We start from the raw sequence: 21,135 nt of genomic DNA, 5'->3' as shown, positions 1-21,135 counted from the left end.
TAGCTGGGAATCACACACACAAAAAAAACCAGAAACCAAACCCACCACCATCAAGTTGATTCTGACATACAACGACCCTGTAGGACTGCACAGACCTGCTCCAGAGGGTTTCAGAGAACGTCCACCTTTTCAGGAGCAGACAGTCTCATCTTTCTCCCCTGGAGAGCCTGGTGGGTTTGAACCTCCAAGCCTGTGGTTAGCATCCCAGTACTTAACTCCTTACACCACCAGAGTTCCTTATAGAAAGTATCAGGGCCTGCATGTATACATTACTGCCATGTAACCAGGCATCCTACGGAAATGACAGAGTGCCAACGGGATGAGTGGGACTTACCAATTTTCTGATTGAAAATCTTGTCAAAGGTTATTTCCCTTCTCTCCTCAAGATACTTCTGCATTACGCTCCGGATACTGAAAGACAAAAGTGGCACATTACTCAATTTCAACACTATTACTGTATTGAACTCAGCCTGGAAGGAAAAACATCCAGTAAAGAAAAGCATGACTGAGTCAAGTCAATTCCAACTCTGGGCAGCTCCATGGGTATCAGAGTTCAACGGTGCCCTGGAGGGTTTTCAATGGCTGCTTTTCACAGGCACACCACCAGGCCTTTCTTCCAAGCCACCTCTGGGTGGTCTCAAACCTCCAACCTTTCAGTTAGCAGCCAAGAACATTAGGAGTTTAGACCACCCAGGAACTCTATGCAAAACATATTGGTGGTGGTGGTTATGTGCCGTGAAGTCGGTTCCGACTCATAGCAACCCTGTACAGAATTTCCAAGGCTGTAAATCTTTACGGGAGCAGAAAGCCTCATCTTTCTCCTGCGGAACAGCTGGTAGTTTCAAACTGCTGACCGTGAGATTAGCAGCCCAATTCATAACCACTATGCTACCAGAGCTCCTTGCAAAACACATAAGCTACAGTAAAACCTAGGAAAGCCAGAAGGCAGAAAAGACTGAAACCTGACTGAGAAGAAAAACTAAAGTAAAGTCCACTAACAGAGATGATAAGAAAGTGGTAAGATTGTACCCAGTCAAAGGCAGAAAACTGGTGGGACCCAGAAAAATAAGGCAGCCCTGTCGAGTTCTGGCTCTCCCAGGCTACTCTGTATCTGAGAGACTCCTCTGTCAGGCACCCAGGACTGCATGAGATGGCTGGGTAGGCCAGGGGTGGCATGATCCACTCAAACCCTCAGCCTGTGACTGAGGGCAACCTTACATGTCAGAGATTCAACGGTGAAAACTGACTTAAGGGACTGGGGAAGCTGGATTTCCACATGCAGGAAAATGAGGCAGGATCCCTACCTCACACTAGACACAAACACAAATTCATAATGGATTAAGGAACTAAATAGCTAAACTAAAACCATAACATTCTTAACAGAAGAAGAACAGGCAATGTTGTCAAGTCCTGTTTTCAACAACGGATTATCTACTAGTCAGATAGTGACAAAAGCACAAATGGCAAAATAAAGAATGAGGATCTCATAAAAATTAAAGCTTCTGTTCATTAAAAAAATTTTTACCGAGAAAGTAAAAAGACAAGTTGCTGACTGGGAAAATGTCTTTGGAAAGACATTTTCCAGTCAGTAACTTATAAGCAGTCCAGCACCACACCAGAAACAGGGAAGGCTTAAGGGAGATAGAAACACCGCTTTCAGAAGTGTAAAGACCTTGTTGTTAAGTGCCATCTGGTCAGTTCCAACTCATAGCAACCCTGAATACGGTTTACAAGGAGTGGCTGGTGAGTTTGAACCACCAACCTTGTGGTTCTAACTGACCTTGCAGTTCAGTGCTTTATCCCAAGAAACCACAGCCTCACATTTTGATATTTTAAATAAAGGTTTCTATGATTTTATAGCAGTATGTTTTTACTTACTTTCGTATCTGACAAGAATCGAATCACCAAAATATATATAAAACTATGACAACTTAAGAACAACAAAAAATAATAACCCAGTCATAAAATGGACAAAGGATTTGAATCTACATTTCACCAAAGAGGACGTTCAAATGGCCACCGAACACACCAAACATCAGAGACATGTGAATCAGAACCACAGTGAGATACCATTTCACTCCTACTAGGATGGCTAGTAGGAGCTCTGTAGGATAGGCACTCGACTCTAACTACAAGGTCAGCAGTTCAAAGCCACCAGTCACTCCTCAGCGAATCAGGCTTTCTGCCTCCAAGAAGATGTACCGCCACAGAAATCCTATACGGAGTCTCTACTGAGAAGGAATCGACTCAATGACTGTAAGTGAGTGAGGATGGCTAAGATGTTAAATACAAAACAGAAAATAAATGTTAGCAGGAAGTAGGTAAATTGGAAATCTTATCCACTGCTGATGGAAATATAAAATGGTACAGCCATTGTAGAAGACAGCATGGTGACTCGTCAACACACTAAAAATAGAACTACCATGTTGCTGTTGCTACTGTTACATGCCATCAACTCAGTTCAAACTCATAGCGATCCTGTGTATAGGATTTCTGAGGAGCAGCTGGTGGGTTTGAACTGTCGACCTTGTGGTTCCCAGTCCAGTGCTGATCCTAGAGCGCCACACCAGGAGTCCAGAACTGCCATGTTATTGCTGTTAAGTTCCGTGGAGTCGGTTCCAACACATAGTAACCCTGTATAGGATTTCTGAGGAGCGGACCTTGCAGTTCAAACCAACTTTGCATCTCAGCACATTAACCCACCAAGAAATTTCACTCTTAGGTATATACTCAAAAAAAAAAAAATGAAATCAGAGACTCAGAAAGAGCTGTGTACACCAGTATCACTGCAGTTGTTGTTGTTGTTGTTGTTATGTGCCGTGGAGTCGGTTCCGACTCAGCAACCCTGTACAGGGTTTCCGAGGCTGTAAATCTTTATGGGAGCAGAAGGCCTCATCTTTCTCCCACGGAACAGCTGGTAGTTTCGAACTGCTGACCTTGAGGTTCGCAGCCCAATTTGTAACCACTATGCTATCACTTCAGTACTACTTACAATAACCAAACAGTGGAAACAACCTACATGCCCATGAATAGATGTGTGGATAAACACAATGTGGTACATACATACAACCGAAGACTACTCAGACAGTAGGTGAAATGAAGTCTTGATATAGGCTACAGTACTGAGAGCCTGAAGACATTATGCTAAGTGAAAGAAGTCAATCAAAAAAACAAATATGATTTCATTTACATAAAAAGACAAGAAAAGGCAATATACAGAGAATAATGTTTACTAGTGGTGACCAAAAATAAGGCCTGGTATGGCTCTGTAGGATAAGCACTGGACAGTTCAAACCCTACAATCACTCTTGGAAACCCTATTCAGGATCGCTATCATTTGGAACCGACTTGAAGGCACACACAACAACAAAATAAAAAATCTAGAAGAAAAACATTTTAGTTAAGTTCATTCACAGATTTTTGCTCTTTGTTACTTGATTTTCAGTCTGGTAATGCCCTTTCTGAAGGAGCTCTGGTAGTGTAGTGGTTACGAATTGGGCTGTGACCCACAAGGTCAGCAGTTCGAAACTACCAGCTGTCCCGCGGAGAAAGATGAGGCTTTCTGTTCCTATAAAGATTTACAGCCTCGGAAACCCTGTACTGGGTCGCTATGAGTCAGAAGCGACTCCACGGCACGTAGTACTAGCACAATGCCCTTTCTCAGAACACAGAATTCTGAAATTATTAGCTCATTTTCTTTTAAATGAACAAGGATATGAGAAATGTCCTCCAAAAGCAGAAGCTGCTGATGAGTTCAGAACTAATGATCATCACTGGCTCATGAACCCTGATCTCCTCCACTTGGGACCAGAAGAACTCGACCATGGCCAGCAACCACCATTAAAGTCCTGATTAAGGACACAAGAGATGAATCCTAATAAAGAGAGAAAAATACAGAACTTCAAATTCTTGAAGAGTCCAAAGTTACTGGACCTACTGAAGTCTGAAGAATCCCCAAGGCTATGGCCCGGAGTTGCTGCTTCAAATCTGAAATTGAAAACTGTCCCCAGAAGTCGCTTTTAGTCCAAAGAGTAAAGATTGTAACTCCTGAGTACTGTATTTTTGTTGTTGTTGTTTATGTGTTTGTTTGTTGTAATTATCCATATGTTGTTGTTCAGTGCCGTCAAGTCAGTTCTGACTCACAGCAACCCTGTATAGGGTTTCTGAGGAGCACCTGGTGAGTTTAAACCACTAGCCTTGCAGTTCAAAACAACCTTGTGGTCCAGTGTATTAACCCACAATTATCCATACAAGAAGAACAACAGAAGGTCAGCAGCTATTTTAAAGCTTAGATGAGAAAGCTGGAGGGTAGGAAGTTTAAGCCAATGGAAACGACAGGCCATGTGCAGACGTAACGGGAATGTTGCCACCATGTGAAGACTGTAACCAACGTTACTGATCATTACTTCAGGGAACTGAGGAATGGGGGCTGGTTTGGCTGTGTATATTTTTACCAAAAATCAACTGAAAGATGAGGGGGCTTTAAAAAGGTTCATAAAAAAATGAAATATATATATTTAGAACTAACGACAGCTGTTTTTAAGGAGAAAGGAAACAGGACTGGTCTTCTATAGCTTGTGGAATGCTTTGCAATTTTGGCTTCAGCTCTACAGTGTTTAAAAAGAAAATCTCCACACTACTAAATCCGTGCACAAACTAAAAAAGAAAAAAAAAAATTACTTAAGATTATGTGTGTTTATTTATACAGTGGGCTGTATTTTAAAAAGGAAACATGCTCATTAGTCGGTCTTTAGATATACAAATAATTCTTCGTTATTTCTTTATTTCCAGTAGCAATATACACAACCAAACACACATCTATTCACAAGTTCGATGGCTTTAGTTACATCACATGTATCTGCACCCATACTGTTTCATCATTAGACTCTCTGCCTCATAAAGTTTGCTTGTGTTTTAGATGAACTGCTACCAGTTTACACTCACATAGGATTTTTTGTTTTTGTTTTTTATGAGCGTGCAACATTCAAGGCAAACGTTTCTGGTTAGATGAGCTAAGCTGTATTTCTGTATTTTTTCATTTAATGATGTTCTCATGGGGACAGCATGGTTTCCTGCTTCTAAGATTATTCCAGGCAGTAGCTTCAGGGGTTCCCCCAGTCTCAATCAATCTAGTAATGACTTAGAAAATTTGAAAAACCCATCTTCAACGTATTAGGATGCTCCAAAACATACACTAGCATCCACAAACACACACGCACAAGACAAAATCACCAACTTGAGATTTTATCAACTTCTTTTCAAAGATACAAACAGAAGTACCCTGGGTATATGATCAATATCCAAAAATCAAATCCATTTCCACAGATCAACAATAATCCACAAGAAAGCATACTTAAAAAGAAAACCTCACTGGCAATAATTGTTTTTTCATCAACTCCCTTGAAACAAATCTTTCAAGAACATGTACAAGAATTTAACAGGAAAAATTACAAATTGTATTGAGAGACACTTAAAGAAGACTTAAGTAAATAGGAATATATATGGTGCTCATAAACAGAATGATTTAAAATTGCAAAAAATGCAAATTCTACCCAATTTTATCAATATTTAATGAAATTCCCATAAATATTCCAAATTTGACACTAAAAATAAAGTTACAGCCTAGGTGATAGTTTTGCACCTTCACACAAATTCAAGAATTCCTCTCCTCACATCATTTTAAGAATCAAATCTTTTGCTATAGATGTCCCTGAAGAATCCTATACTTTGGATATTAGTGATTGAAAAGAACTTTTGTGCAGCCCTTTGCTGAGCCAGGCACTGGGCTAGGCACTAGAGCTACCCAGTGAAGTTTACCCAGTCCCTGGCTTGAAGGAGCTCGCAGTCAAGAGGGGGTGACAGAAGCAACAAATCCCAGTACAAGGGGGCATGTCTGCTTCAATCAGGGCAATTAAGGCCAGCAACTCTAACCCACACAATGGCTCCGCAGAAGAAAAGCCTGGCAAGCTGCTCCTGTGAAGACGACAGCCAAGAAAGCCATATGGGGCGGTTCTACTCTATCACATGGGTTCACTCTGACTAGAAAAAAAGGACTTAATGGGGAGACTGCATCTCTCGTACTTGAACATGTTGTCAGGAAGTGCCCAGTATTTGGAGAAGGGCTTCATGCTTGATAAAGTGGAGGGTCAGCAAAAAAAAAAAGAAAGCCCCTCAGTAACTACAGCCTAACCATTGTGAGGCTGGTGTAAGTCTGCGCAGTGTTTTGTTCTGTTGTGCACAGGGTTGCTATGAGACAGAGTCAACTCAACGGCACCTAATAACAACAACAACATAGGAGACAGACAGCTCAATATGGCTGAACTATGGAATCCCCACTTCCCCAGACCAGGGATGATTGGCAAAGATGAACTCAGAGTGTACGGATCTTTTAGTCATGTTACTCCTTACCAGTCACGTTTCAAAAACAATAACAACAAAAAACCCACTGATGTCACTTCATGTTAAAAAAAAAAAGCCAGCAACGAAGTAGCTTTGTTTCTATTGATAAGTGCAGTCAAGTCGGTTCTGACTCACGACCGTCATGTTTAGGATTTCCAAGGAGCGGCTGGTGGGTTTTTAATTGACGATCTTTTGGTTAGCAGTCCAGTGCTTATCTTACCGGGTCATGTTTAAAAACAAACAAACATGCTGCCGTTGAGTCTGTTCTGACTCACAGTGACCCCATATGTTACAAAATAAAGTAAGATTGCAGGCCATTCTTCTGAAGTGCTGCGGGGAGAGTTCAAATTTTCAGGTGAGTTGTTAGGTGCCCTTAAGTCAGTTCTGACTCATAGCAGCCCCAAGCCCAGCAGAATGAAACACTGCCCAGTACTGAACCAACCTCATGATCATAGTTATGTTTGAGCCCACGGTTGCAGCCACTTTGCCGATCCATCTTGCTGAGGGGCTTTGTTACTCCCTGACTTTGCCAGCATGATGTCTTTCTCCGGAAACTGCTCTCTCCTGCTAATGTGCCCAAAGTAAAGTACGTAAATTCAAGTCTTGCACCATAGTTTCTAAGGAGCCTTCCGATTGTGCTTCATCCAACATAGATTCATTTTGTGCTTTCTATAGGATAAGCACTGTACAGCTCCTTGGAAACTCAGCCACTCCTTGGACACCCTATACAGGGTTGTTATGAGTCAGACCGACTCAGCGGCGCTTAATACCACCACCACCACCTAGGGACCTTATCATGTTTTAAAAAAACAAACATATCCATTGTCGTCAGTTAGTTCTGACTCATAGCAATCTATGGAAAAACAGAACTGCTCCATAGGGTTTCCAAGGCTGTGATCTTTAAGGAAGCATTTTTCTGTAACCTTTAAGGAAGCCTCATTTTTCTCCTGCAGAGGGACTGGTAGGTTTGAATCGCCGACCTTTTGGTTAACAGCTGAGTGTTCAGCTGGTTAGCACTGAGCCACCAGGGTTTCAAGTCATGGTCTGCGGCACTAAATAATAAACAACAGCAATTTTAAAAAATTACACAGAGACAAATGCCAGACCATAAATAGCCTTCACGTTGGGACTGGCTTCTTTCTATCACCTTGAGAAGCTCTCCCGGCTTTTTCAAAAGCACCCACTTGTCCCCATTCCTAACACGGGGCTGGCAGATGAAATGTTCTTTCTGCAACTGGTAAAAATCCTGGTCTGTCTGATACAAACCAGTATACTTCCTCCTCATCCCAGCACAGCCTAGTGTGACCAAATGGTAAGCAGTTCGATCCACCAGCCGCTCCAAAGGAGAAACCCACCAGCTGCTCCCATAAAAATTGACAGCCTCAGAAACCCTAGGGGTAGTTTTACTCTGGCCTCTGGGGTTGCTTTAAGTCAGAATCGAGTGGATGGGCAGTGTAGCTAGGCAAATCAATTTACAAACAGAAATAAGCTCCAGAGATGTTCATCCGATACAAATTTTCTACCCCTTGTCTTTCATTTAGGAGCCCTTGTGGCACAAGGGGTTAAGCGTTGGCCTGCTAGTGGTCGGCAGTTCAAACCCACCAGCTGCTCCTCATGAGACAGATGAGGCCGCCTGCTCCCATAAAGACTGGACAGCCTCAGAAACCCTAGGGAGCAGTTCTGCTCTGTCCTCCAGGGTCATTAGGGATCAGAATCGGCTCAGCAGCAGCGAGTTTGTGGGTCTTGTCTTTTCATTTGGTACAAGATGTCTTTTGTCACATAAGAGCTTTTCATTTTGTGGCACCGTATCAACTAATCTCCTACTTGGTTTCCAGCCTTGGGATCATCTGAGAGAAAGTAACAAAAATACGGCTTCAGTGGTGGTGGTGGTGGTCATGTGCTGTGGAGTCGGTGCTGACTCATAGCGATCCTGCATAGGGTTTCCGAGGCCGTAAATCTTTATAGGAGCAGAAAGCCTCATCTTTCTTCCGTGGAACGAGTACTCCAAAGTAATAAAAGTAGTACTTCCAAACTCCAGAGCCCTGTTGGCACAACAGTGAGGTGCTCTACTGCTACCTGAAAGGTTGATGGTTTGAACCCACCAAGTGGTTCCGTTCCGCTGGAGAAAACCCTGGCAATGTGCTACTGTAAGGAGAGCTGGTGTGGCACTATAGGATCGGCACTGGACTGCTAACCACCAGATAGGCAGGTCAAACCCACCAGCCGCTCCTGAGAAATCCTATTGTTGTTGTTACTGTTAAGTGCCATCGAGTCGATTCCGACCCATAGTGACCCTGTATAGGTTACCAAGGAGCAGCTGGTGAGCTTGAACCACCGCCCTTGTGGGTCAAACAACTTTGCAGTCTGGCACATGAGCCCACAGCACCACACCAGGACTCCCAGAAATCCTATACAAGGTTGCTATGGGTTAGAACCAACTCGACAGCACTTAGCAACAAGAAGAGCATGCTACTGTAAAGATTAAAATCAAACCAAAGACATTGACGTGGAGTTGATTGTTAAGGACAATCAACTTAAGGAGACGACTACACTGTGGTTGTCTCCTTTTTGCTATTGTACCTTTTTGCTAATGAAGAATGCTAGAGGACAAAGTAAAACTGCTCCCTAGGGTGTCCAAGACTGTCAATCTTTGCAGGAACAGACTGCCTCCTGTTTCTTCCCCAGAGTAGCTGGTGGGTCTGAACTTCAGATCTTTCGGTTAGCAGCCCAAAGCTTAACCACTGTGTCGCTAGATCTTCTTTTAAACTGCTATGATAATGTTTTGTTTCGGTTGAGAATATGCCCAGTGTCTGGCTGTCTCAAGTTCTTCTTTTTTCCTTCTTTAATTTCAACCACTGTCACATGCACAACCCAGCCATACCAACCACACTCTCTATAGAGCACAACCATCACACTATCCATTTCCAAATCTTTTAAACCTCTCTTTCGTTTCTTTTCTTTTGTTTTTTGTCTCCCTTCTTGACTCTCCCTTTTTTAATTTGCGGAAGAGTTCCCAATGACTTGTCCTACTGAGAAAATAAGTATACATTGTTTCCCTTCTAGCATATGAAAATTCAAAAAGCAATTTCCTTTTTTTCCCCTCTTCTTCTTTTTTCCTTCCTTTTTAACTGTTTTCTTCATCACCCAAGTTAGCAGGGGTCTACTTGTAACCACTGAATAATACTCCGTTCCTTCCCCCCCACACCCCATAACGTTGGCAACCATCATAGAATGAAAACCTTTTCTTGACTTTTTACAGTAGTGTGCATCATATACTATCTGTCCGTTTGTGATCAACTGAGTTCACTCAGCACAATGTCCTCCAAGTTCTTCCATGTTATGCAGTGTTTTGCAGATTCATGGTTATTCTTCATTGCTGCATAATATTCCGCTGTGTGTATGCACCAAAGTTAGCTCAACTATTCCTCTGCTGATGGGTATTTACGCTGTCTCCACCTTTTTGCTATTGAAGAACGCTGCAACAAACATTGTTGTTGTTGTTGTCAGGTGCCATCGAGTCGGAACCGACTCATAGCGACCCCATGCACAGCAGAACGAAACAATGTCCGATCCTGGGCCAACCTCACTACCGCTGCCACACTTGACACCATCAATGATGCATAGGTGTGCATATATCTACTCATGTCACGACTCTTGCTTCTTGGGAATATATACCAAGTAGAGAGATTGCTGGGTCATATGGTAGTTCTATTTCCAACCTGAGAAAATGTGCCATTTTCACAGCGGTTGCACCATTATACTGTCTCCCCAACAGGGTACGAGGGTCCCATACTCTCCATACCCTCTAGACCATTTGTCGTTTTCCATGTTTTAGAACTTGCTACTGATGCTGGGATAAGATAATATCTCACTGTGGCATGTCTCTAGTGGCTAATGGAGTCCTGCAATGGCACTGCAGGATGGTGCACTGGACCAGAAGGTCAGTTTGAACCAAAAGATCAGCGTTCCAAACCCACCAGCTGCTCCTCAGAAACTCTGTACAGGGACACTATGAGTTGAGGCTGACTCAAAACAATGGCTAATGATCTTGAGCCTTTCTTCATGTTTGCTGGCACCTGAATGTCTTCTTTGGTGAAGCTTCTATTCATGTCCTCTGGCCATTTTTAATTGGATTATTTGTCTTCTTTTTGAGGTGTTGAAAGGTTTTATACATTTTAGAGAGTCGTCCCTTGTCTAATATGACATTGCCAAAAATCTATTCCTAGTATGTGTACTTTCTTTGTATAATTTTGGTGAAATGTTTTGATATACATGTTGTTGTTAAGTGCTGTAGAGTAGGTTCCAACTCATAGCAACCCTGTGTAGGGTTTCCAAGGAGCAGCTGGTGGATTTGAACCACCGAACTTGCAGGTCAAACCAACCTTGTGGTTCAGAGCTTACTTACCCTTATTTTTATGAGGCCCCAGTCATCTATTTTGTCTGTTTGTGTGTTTTCAGTTATGTTTGACAGTGTATGTATGCCATGTATCAGAACCCCTAACTTTGTCCCTGTTTTTTCACTGATGTCTTTATAGTTCTAGTTTTTATATTTAGGTCTTTAATCCATGTTGAGTGCATTTTTGTATATAATGTGAGATATAGGTCTCCAGCAAACTCTTGTTGTATTCAGAGAATCAATGGCTATATTCTTCTAAAGTCTGCTTGCTTACAATTCTTCCTCTTTTAAATAAGCCTTTTTTGCATTTTTTATCCTCCTATCAGAAGTCTTCCGATCTAGAAGATGCGAAGATGTAAAGCTGTCCATACTACTTGGATCAGGCAGGGCTCTTTGGGTGCAAATGAGTTTATTTAAACTCTACCCACATCTATGTAATCAGCATTGTGGGCCTTTTTTTGAGGCCTCTGGCACAATTTCCAAAAAAGCATATTTTCCCTTTCACAACTCAGTTGCTTGGGATTCGGTTCTTTGGGCATCTGCGTGTGATGCTGTCATGGGAATGTACATCCTAAGTCATATTACATGGAATTAGCTGACACGTCCTTGGCTGCCTGTGATCTTCACACTTACCCACTTATATTCGTTTTTTCTTAAATTAATTGAGAAAGGTTCCAAATATGCAAGAGTATAATATAATGAAACCCCATGCACCAGCATTTGACAACTCATTTGATAGCTGTCAAGATTTCAGTCTACTACTATCCCCTTCCCTCTGTTTTTCCGACGCATTTGAAGCAAACTCAAGACTGTGTGGCATTTTACACCTCTACTACTTCAGTTGTGATTTCAAAAATGATGGTCGTTTTCTGGTTGGGGGGGGGTGTCTTCCTCTTTTTCGCTGACCCACTTTACCAAGCATGACAAAGTCTAACTATCCTGGCTTCTAAGGAGCATTCTGGCTGCACTTCTTCCAACACAGATTTGTTTGTTCTTCTAGCAGTCCATCATAGTCTCAAGATTCTCCTCCACCACCATAACTCAAATGCATCAACTCTTTTATTATGGTCTTCCTTATTCCTTCCCAACTTCCACATGCATATGAGGTGACTGAAAATACCGTGGCTTGGGTCAGCACACCTTAGTCCTCATACTGGGAATCTTTGCTCTTGAACACTTTGAAGAGGTCTTACACAGCAGATTTGCCTCGTGCAATGCATCGTTTGGTGTCTGAACTGCTATTTCCATGAGTGTTGATTGTGGATTCAAGCAAAATGAAATCTTTAACAACTTTAATCTATATTCTCCGTTTATCATGATGTTATTTATTGGCCCAGTTTTGAGGATTTTTGTACTCTTTACACTGAGATGCAATCTATAATGAAGACTGTGATCTTTGATTTTCATCAGAAAGTATTTTAAGTCCTCTTCACTTCCAGCAAACAAGGTTGTATCATCTGCACATCGCAGGTTATTAAGTCTTCCTCCTGATGCCCTGTTCTTCTTCATATAATCCAGTCCTGATGCCCTGTTCTTCTTCATAAAATCCAGTTTCTCAGATTATTTGCTCAGCATACAGATGAGTAAGTGTGGTGAAAGAATACAACCCTGGTGCATACCTTTCCTGATTCTAAAACCATTCAGTGTCCCCTTGTTCTATTTGAATGACTGCCTCTTCGTCTATGTACATGTTCCTCATGAGCACAATTAAGTGTTCTGGAATTCCCATTCTTCACAATGTTATCCATAACTTCTCATGATCCACACAGTTGAAAGCCTTTGCAAAGTCAATAAAGCACAGGTAAACAACTTTCTGGTATTCTCTGCTTTCAGCCAAAACCCACCTGACGTCAGTAATGATAACCCTTGTTTCACATCATCTTTTAAATCCGTCTTGGTCAGGTAGCTGTCTTACAAATTTCTTGGCATGGATGAGTGAGTACCTCCAGTGCTATGTCAGTGTGTTGAAAGATTTCAATATATATTCCGTCAATTCCTGTAGCCGTGTTTTTCATCAATGCCTCATGTAACTTGGACTTCTTTCTTCAGTACCATCAGTTCGTGATCATTTGTTACCTCTTGAAATGGTTGAACATTGACCTTTTTTTTTTTTTTTGGTTCAGTGACTCTGTATAACTTCCGTCTTCTTTTGATGCTTTCTGCATTACTCAGTATTTTGCCTATAGAATCCTTCAACATTGCAAATCGAGGCTTTAATTTTTCTTTTAGTTATTTCAGCTTGAGAAATAGTAAGCCTGTCCTTCCCTTTTGGTTTTCTAACTCCAGGTCTCTGAAGAGTTCTTTGTAACATTTTACTTTGTCTTCTGGATTTGCCCTTTGAAATTTTCTGTTCAGCTCTTTTACTTCCTGATGTCTTCCATTGACTTTAGCATCTATGCTGAAGAACAAATTTCAAGATCTGTTTTGACGTCCATTTTAGTCTTTTCTTTCTTTCCTGTCTTTTTAATGACCTTTTGCTTTCTTCCTGTTCTCATGTTCTTGATGTAATCCCACAGCTCTTCTGGTCTTCAGTCATTAGTGTCTAATGCATCAAATCTAATGTTGAACTGATCTCTAAATTCAGATGGGATATATCTAAGTTCATATTTTGGCTCTCTTGGACTTATTTTACTTTTCTTCAGCCTCAGCCTGAACTTGATTATGAGCAATTGATGGTCTGTTCCACAGTCTACCCCTGACCTTGTTTTGGCTGATGATATGGAACTTTTCCACCATCTCTTCCCACAGATGTAGTCAATTTGATTAATCATATAGTATGAAATAAATAGCCATCAGATGTCCACGATTTTCACACATTTGGACATAACAACAAAGTTTTTCAGTACTGATGCAATTAAAGTCCTGTTCTAAAGAACATTTCCTGAGAGTAGAGGGAAAAGTCATGTGAGAACCACTGTTGTTGTTGTTGTTGTTAAGTGGCGTGGAATAGATTCTCACCCATAGCAACCCTATAATAGGGTTTTCAAGGAGTGACTAGTGGGTTTGAACCGCTGACCAATGCTTATCCTTCAGCGCTACACCAGGACTCACCCATCATATGAGGGGGCTTAAAAAAGAGTCCGTGGAAAATTCCAATGTCATTTAATACCATTTTCCCACAAATGTTTTAAGTCCCCTAGAAAAAGAAGAAGACCCCCAATGAGATGGATTGGCCAAGTGGCAGCGTCGATAGACTCAATCAAGCGTGGCAACAGTAGTGAGGCTGGCCCAGGATCGGGCAGTGTTTCGTTCTCATAAGGTTGCTATGAGTCAGTACCGACACCATGGCACCTAACAACAACAAAAAGTATATGCTAGGAGTCCTGGTGTGGCACTGTGGGTTAATGCGCCACACTGCAAAGCCATTTGAACTGTACGGTTAGCGGTTCAAACTCATCAGCCACTCCTCGGAAATTCTATACAGGGTCGTTATGGGTTAGAACTGACTCAATGGCATTTAACAACAACAAAAAAGCATATGCTACCCTAAATAGTCATCAGAGTAACTAACAAGTGATCCTTTTCAGAGTTTCTACCATTTACCCAATTAAAGTTTCTAGCATAAAATGGTTAGAGAAAAATACTCTTTTCTTATTAATCTGAGTTTTAAAACAACAGCAGCAATTGAAACATTACCAATCAAGCACCAAACAACTGACCCCTCTTGATAATGTGTGCAAAGCAAGCTTGTCAGACCACTTCCACTGGGTCCCACGGAGCTTTCTTTGGGTATTTTTCAGGCATAGATCATCACCAGGCCTTTCTTCCTACTTTGTTTTGAAAGCACCACTGAAACTTGTCTACCATGGGTGACCCTGCTGGAATTTGATATGCTGGTTGCATAGTTCCAGTATCCCAGCAACATGCAAGCCACCAAAGTACAATCTGACATTTTGGTGATAGAGCCAAAGGATTAAAATCTAAGAAATCCCTGACCACAAAAACCCTCACATTTTGTTTATTTGTTTGTTTTGGCATGGGGGAGTAATTAACAAAAGTTATCATCTTATTCATTACTTGGAATTGCTGTCGTTGGGACATAGCCTTTCTCCTCTTGAACAAATTTAACAGGGATGTTCCACATAAATATCAGGCTTTATACCCCTGTTGCTCCTAAAATCAAAACAGAAGGAAGCAGGTCCTAGACGGGACATACAAGATGCCAGGGAGCTTCAAAAGCTCATAGAAAAACTTCATTAGCTTTGAAGTCCAGTTTTCCATCAACTTTTTAAATTTTTGTAATGTGAATTGAGTGAAGGTTTCCAGAATGCATTATCAGTCTTACAATCAACAGATCAGACACTCCACTTCATCTAAATGCTGCAATCATCTCAACATAATATCATCTATCCACTTCCTCCCTGAGCTTCCCAGTTCCACTTTTCCTTCTTTCCCAATCTTTCTGAACTCTGGCCTTAGGTAAATGTTCACCTTTTTAGTCTCAAATGATTGATCATTCAATGGTGTGTATACTACACTTGTGTTGTTGTCCTCCTATATACCTATCTATCATCTGGCTGTGCGATGGGTGAGTTCAGTCCCAGACCTGATGGGTGACCAAGGGTCATAGTCTATGGGGTTCCCCAGTCTCTATCTGACCAGTAAGCCTGGTCTCTTTTATGATTTTGAGTTTGGGTCCACATTTTCTCCCACTCTCTCTAGGACCTTCTAACAAGTGATCCCTTTTAGAGCAGTTGGTCATGGTAGTTGGGCACCATCTAGTTCTTCTGGTTTCAGGGTCATGGAGACTGATGTCCACGAACATTCTGAAGCTGCCTCGGAGCACTAAAACTTTACACTCCAGGCCATCCTCGATGTTATGAGGACAGACCTCTTGTACAATTCCTTTTACCAGTTAGGGTGTCATTATGCAGTAAGAAAAATAGTACAATTAATGGAGAAAAATTCAATAAACACTGATGACCCTGAGATGAGAGAGAGACAAGGAAGGGCTGGCTGGTTTGAAGTTCAGGGAGGCGGTGTAAGCTTCCGGAGACCAAGGACGCTGACCTAACCACTGGGGCTAGAGTTAAGAGTGAAGTTAATTAAGACCAGCTGGTCTGAAGACAGAACTCCCAAACTTGAAGATAGTACCCATTTGACCTAACTTGGATGACTTGCTGACCAGAACTCAATCAGATGAATATAAAGAAGTTTGATATAGGAAGGAAGCATAAATTGCTACAACTTGGTGAATTGAACCTTTGCTTATGGATGAAGATACCCAAAATTCCAACCAAAAGGGAAAATTTCTTCATATCAAGAATCAAGCTTGACTTTTCAATACATTGGGTTGATAAGGACAGGCAACTTAAGACTTTGGCTATCAAATTTGGAGGGCTATAAAGGTACAAAGTGGTTGGCTTACAAGCTTTCATGAGGGTGCTTAGGGTCAGAGCGAGGTGGGTAAGACGGAATCCCCATTGAATAGATTTCCTCTTGTCCAGATGGGTCTGATGATGATGGGGATAGGATTTAACGATTCAATTGTGAGTAACTGTTGTCAGGACTAATGGCGATTGCTACAACTGTCCATGTAGAAGACGTGTAACTAAAAGGGGGGAGCAGTTAATCTGTCATTTCAGGAACAGAGGACCCTAGGACCATAACGAGGGGAAAGCACGAGAGGAGCAAGGAATCCTAATCAGAAAACTGGTGACAACAGAGATGGTGGCAGAGGCGATGGATAGAGAGACAGGGCTGCAGGGGTCTATAGGCCCATGGACTGAGAAAGGCAGTGTGCCTACGGGAAGGAGGCTGGCTTGCAAAATATGCCTTTTGGCCATTTAAAGTAATAAATGTTTTCAATGTGGTATGTGTAGGTCAAAAAAACAGAAAAGGCAATAGAAATAAATACTGTTAGCTGATGGTGCATGGAGAGGACTGCTAGCATTGCAATGATTTATTGAATGTTAAACTGATGATCTTCCCTGTAAACCTTCACTCAATTCACAATAAAAACTTTGAAAACTAAAAAATAATAGAGCCAGATTGAAGACATACATGAAAGTCCCTAAGAAGCACTGGTAGTGCAATAGTTAAGCACTTGGCTGCTAACTGTAAGGCTGGCAGTTCAAATCCACCCAGTGGCTCTGCAAGAGAACAGGTTGGCAATTGGCTTCCACAAATAGCGCAGCCATGCAAACCTTATGGGGTAGTTTTATTCAGCCACAGGGGGTCGCTCTAAGTTGATATCAGCTCAACAGCACTCAACAAGAAGAACAACACAGAAGTTCCCTGACCTGATCCATTAGGATGAGTTTCATTTTTAGACATTAGTATAAAACCCCCTCGCCCACCCACACCCCCACACACTGCCATCAAACAACAAGAGCCTCCTATTTTCAAAGGAATAGTATCCAAATGCCAGCAAAGCTGTGGACATTCTCAATGCAAAATAAATGTCTATCGTGCTTAACAACTTCCGTGTAATTACCTTCCCAAGTACTTTTAGTTGACAATCTTATCAAAAGCAACACAGATACAGAACATTTAATCACCTAAAAATATAACCAGAGTTCTTTCTAGATCAGATAAGGAAGAAGAAGACTGACTTAACCACACAAAGCACAAATACAAAGACATTATTCAACAAGCTTTTATAGCTGAAATTAAAGAAATATACTGTCCTTCCAGGCTAACTGGGTTGTGTGTTTATGGCTATATAAAATATACCCCCAACATCCTCAGAACCAGACTTCCTCAGCATAATTAAAGGTCACTTGCTTTCTAAAGTGTTTTAACCCATAGATTGTTGTTGTTGTTATATGCCGTGGAGTCGGTTCCGACTCATAGCAACCCTGTACAGGCTTTCCGGGGCTGTAAATCTTTACAGGAGCAGAAAGCCTCATCTTTCTCACGTGGAACAGTTGGTAAAAGTTTCGAACTGCTGACCCTGAGGTTCACAGCCCGATTCGTAACCCATAGATATCCAGTGATAATACCTGTTGTTATGTGCTGTCAAGTCAGCTCCAACTCATAGCGACCCCATATAGGGTATTCAAGGAGCAGCTGGTGGGTTTAAACTGCTGACCTCATGGTTCAAAGTCCAGTGCTGATCCTAGAGCACCACACTAGGAGACCCAATAATAATATATAGTGCTTACTTTAAAAAGCCCTAGTGGCACAATGGTTAAGTGACTGGCTTCTAACTGAAAGGCTGGTCGGTTGAACCCACTAGCCACTCCATGGGTGGGAGATGTGACAGTCTGCTCTGGTACAGATTAAAGCCTTGAGAACCCGAAAGTCCAGTTCTACCGTCCTAGAGGCTCACTGTGAGTTGGAATCGAATGACAGTGGGTTTGGTTTTGGTTTCAATGTTTCCTTAATCAGCTGCCATCATGTTGATTCTGAATCATTGCGACCCCATATATATCAGAGTAGAGCTGTGTTCCATGAGGTTTTCAAACGGTGGAGTTTTCAGAAGCAGGTTACCAAACGTTTCTTCCGTGAACGCGGACCGCCAGTCTTTTGGTTACCATTAACTATTTTCACTGCCCAGAGACATCACCTACTTTTAAAGGCATGAAACCAAACCCATTATGAGTTATCCAGTCTATTTCAACTCATAGCAACTCTATAAGACTAACTAGAAATGCCCCACAGGGTTTCCAAGGCTGGCAGTCTTTATGGAAACAGACTGCCTCATCTTTCTCCTATGGAGCAGCTGGTGGGTTGGACCTGCTGGCCTTTCAGTCAGTAGTCAAAGGCCGGTGAATCACTTCTGGCTCATAGCAACCCTATATATGGTTTCTAAAAGTGGCTGGTGGGTTTGAACCACCAACCTTGTGGTTAGCAAGTCTAATGCTGATCCTACAGTGCCATACCAGGACTACAACACGGAGCTTCCAAAAATGGAAACGACCTGGCTGGATGTTATGGAGGGAAGACACCCCAAAACAGCTAACTGAATTAAATGTTTCCAAGACCCTTTCAAACGTTGTTGTTGTTATTCAGTGCCGTCGAGTCAATTCTGACCCATAGCGACCCTGTATAGGGTTTCCAAGGAGCAGCTGGTGAGCCTAAACCACTGACCTTGCAGTTCAAACAACTTTGCAGTCTGACGCATTAGCCCACAGCACCACACCAGGAAACGTTAGACACTATAAAAGTTATAAACAGATTATGAGTTTAGATGCTAACGAAAAGTTGGTAGTTCAAACCCACCCACCCGGAGGTACCTTGGAAGAAAGTCTTGGCCATCTGTTCTTGTTGCTGTTGCTAAATGCCTTCAAGTCAGTTCTGACTCAGAACAACCTTGTATAGGGTTTCTGAGAAGCAGCTGGTAAGTCTGACCTATCGACCTTGTAGGATGGCAGTCCAGTGCTTATCCCACAGCCTCACACCAGGTAACCTAACATTGATTCTAACTCGTAGTGATGCTAAGTAAAACAGAATGAAACACGGCCCGGTCCTGCAACCTCCTCACAATCATTCCTATGTTTGAGCCCAGTGTTGTAGCAACGGTGTCAATCCATCTTCTCGATGGTCGTCCTCTCTGCAGCTCATCCTCTACTTTGCCATGGTCTCTCCTGATGACACGTCCAAAGTACATTAGCTGAAGGCTCACCATCCTCACTTCTAAGAAACATTCAGGCTGGACTTCCTTCAACACAAATTTGTTCTTTTGGCAGTCCATGCCATATTTAATACTTTTCACCAATACCATAACGCAAAAGGCACCAATTCTTCTTTCTTCCTTATTCGTTGTCCAGCTTTGGCAAGTATATGAAGTACTGAAAATACCATGACTTGGGTCGAGCACACCTTAGCCCTCAAAGTAACATCTTTGCTTTCTAACACTAGAGATCTCTGGCAGCCAATTTGTCCAGTACAAAACGTTGTTTAATTTCCTGACCGCCGCTTCCATGAGTGTTGGTTGTGGACTCAAATAAAATGAAATCCTTAATAACTTCAACCTTTTCTCCATTTATCATGATGTTGTTTATTGGTTTTCTTGACATTGAGGTGTAATCCACACTGAAAGCTTTGAACAGAAAGTGCTTCAGGTCCTCTTTGCTTCAGCAAGGAAGGTTGTATTATCTGCATATCAGAGGTTGTTATAATGTGTTCCTCCACTCCTGATGCCATGATACTCTTCTTGTGGTCCAGTTTCTTGAATTATTTGCTCAGAAAAAGATTAAGTCAATATGGTGAAAGGATACAACCCTGACACACACTTTCCTGGTTTTAAACCACGCAGCGTTCCCTTGATCTGTCCAAACAACTACCTCTTGGTTTCTGTACAGGTTTCGCAAGAGCACAATCAAGTGTTCTGGAATTCCCACTCTCTGAAATGTTATCCATAGTTTGTTATGACCCACACAGTTGAAAGCCTTTGCGTAGTCACTGAAACACTACTTTCTGGTATTCTCTGCTTTCAGTCAAGATCCATCTGACATCAGCAATGATATCCCTCATTCTAACGTCTTCTTCAGAGTCTGGCTTGAGGTTCTCATAATTCCCTGTTGATATGCTGCTGCAACCATTTTTAAATTCTTGTCAGCAAAATTTTACTTTATTAACGATACAGGTCAATTAATTTCAGCATTCTGTTGGATCACCTTTCTTTGAAATACGCATTAATATTGTTGTCCACGTTAGCTGTCTTCCAAAATTTCTTGTTTTCTACAGGTGAGCACCTCCAGTGCAGCATCCATTCATCGAAACATTTCAATTGGTATTCCATCAACTCCTAGAGTCCTGTTTTTCATCTATGCAGCATCGACATTTTCCTTGAATATTTCTGGTTCTTAATCATAAGCTACCTCCTGAAATGACTGAACTCAAACAATTATTTTTGGTACAGTGACTGTATTCCTTCCATATTCTTCTAATGCTTCCTGCATTGTTCAATATTTTTCCCATTGCTGTGTTTGTTGTTGGGTGCCATCAAGTCAATTCCAACTCATAGCGACCTTATGCCCAAAAGAACGAAACACTGCCTGGTACTGCATCATCCTCACAATTGTTATCCTTGAGCCCACTGCTGCTGCCACTGTGCCATTCCATGTGCTTGGGGGTCTTCCTCTTTTTCACTGACCCTCCACTTTACCAAACATAAGAAAGTCTCACCATCCTAGCTTCTAAGGAGAATTCTGCCTGTACTTCTTTCAACACAGATTTATTTATTCTTCTAGTAGTCCAGGATACTTTCAATATTCTTTTCCAACACTGTAAGCCAAATGCATCAATTCTTCTATAGTCTTCCTTATCCACTGCCCTCAGACTCTTTTAATATTGAAGCTCTAAGATTTAATTTTTCTTCAGTTCATTTAGCTTGAGAAATACAAGTGTTTCAATTGTCTTAGATACCTGCATCCAAAAAAATTAGCCATGGA

At 41.8% G+C, this 21,135-nt stretch overlaps 1 protein-coding gene across 1 annotated transcript in view; it reads right to left on the bottom strand.

Annotated features, from left to right (window-relative positions):
* Positions 1–21,135, bottom strand: part of ADRBK2 (adrenergic, beta, receptor kinase 2) — a 211,931-nt gene that overhangs the window by 179,595 nt on the left and 11,201 nt on the right. The window contains exon 2 of the mRNA XM_006869187.1: positions 335–411. Coding sequence (XP_006869249.1) covers positions 335–411 — 77 coding nt within the window. The remainder of the gene's footprint in view (positions 1–334; positions 412–21,135) is intronic.

This window comes from Chrysochloris asiatica, unplaced genomic scaffold (assembly GCF_000296735.1).
Source record: "Chrysochloris asiatica unplaced genomic scaffold, ChrAsi1.0 scaffold00128, whole genome shotgun sequence".
Classification (NCBI taxonomy): Eukaryota; Metazoa; Chordata; class Mammalia; order Afrosoricida; family Chrysochloridae; genus Chrysochloris; species Chrysochloris asiatica.
Note: the sequence above shows the minus strand (reverse complement) of the source record. Positions and strands in the feature narration are given on the sequence as shown.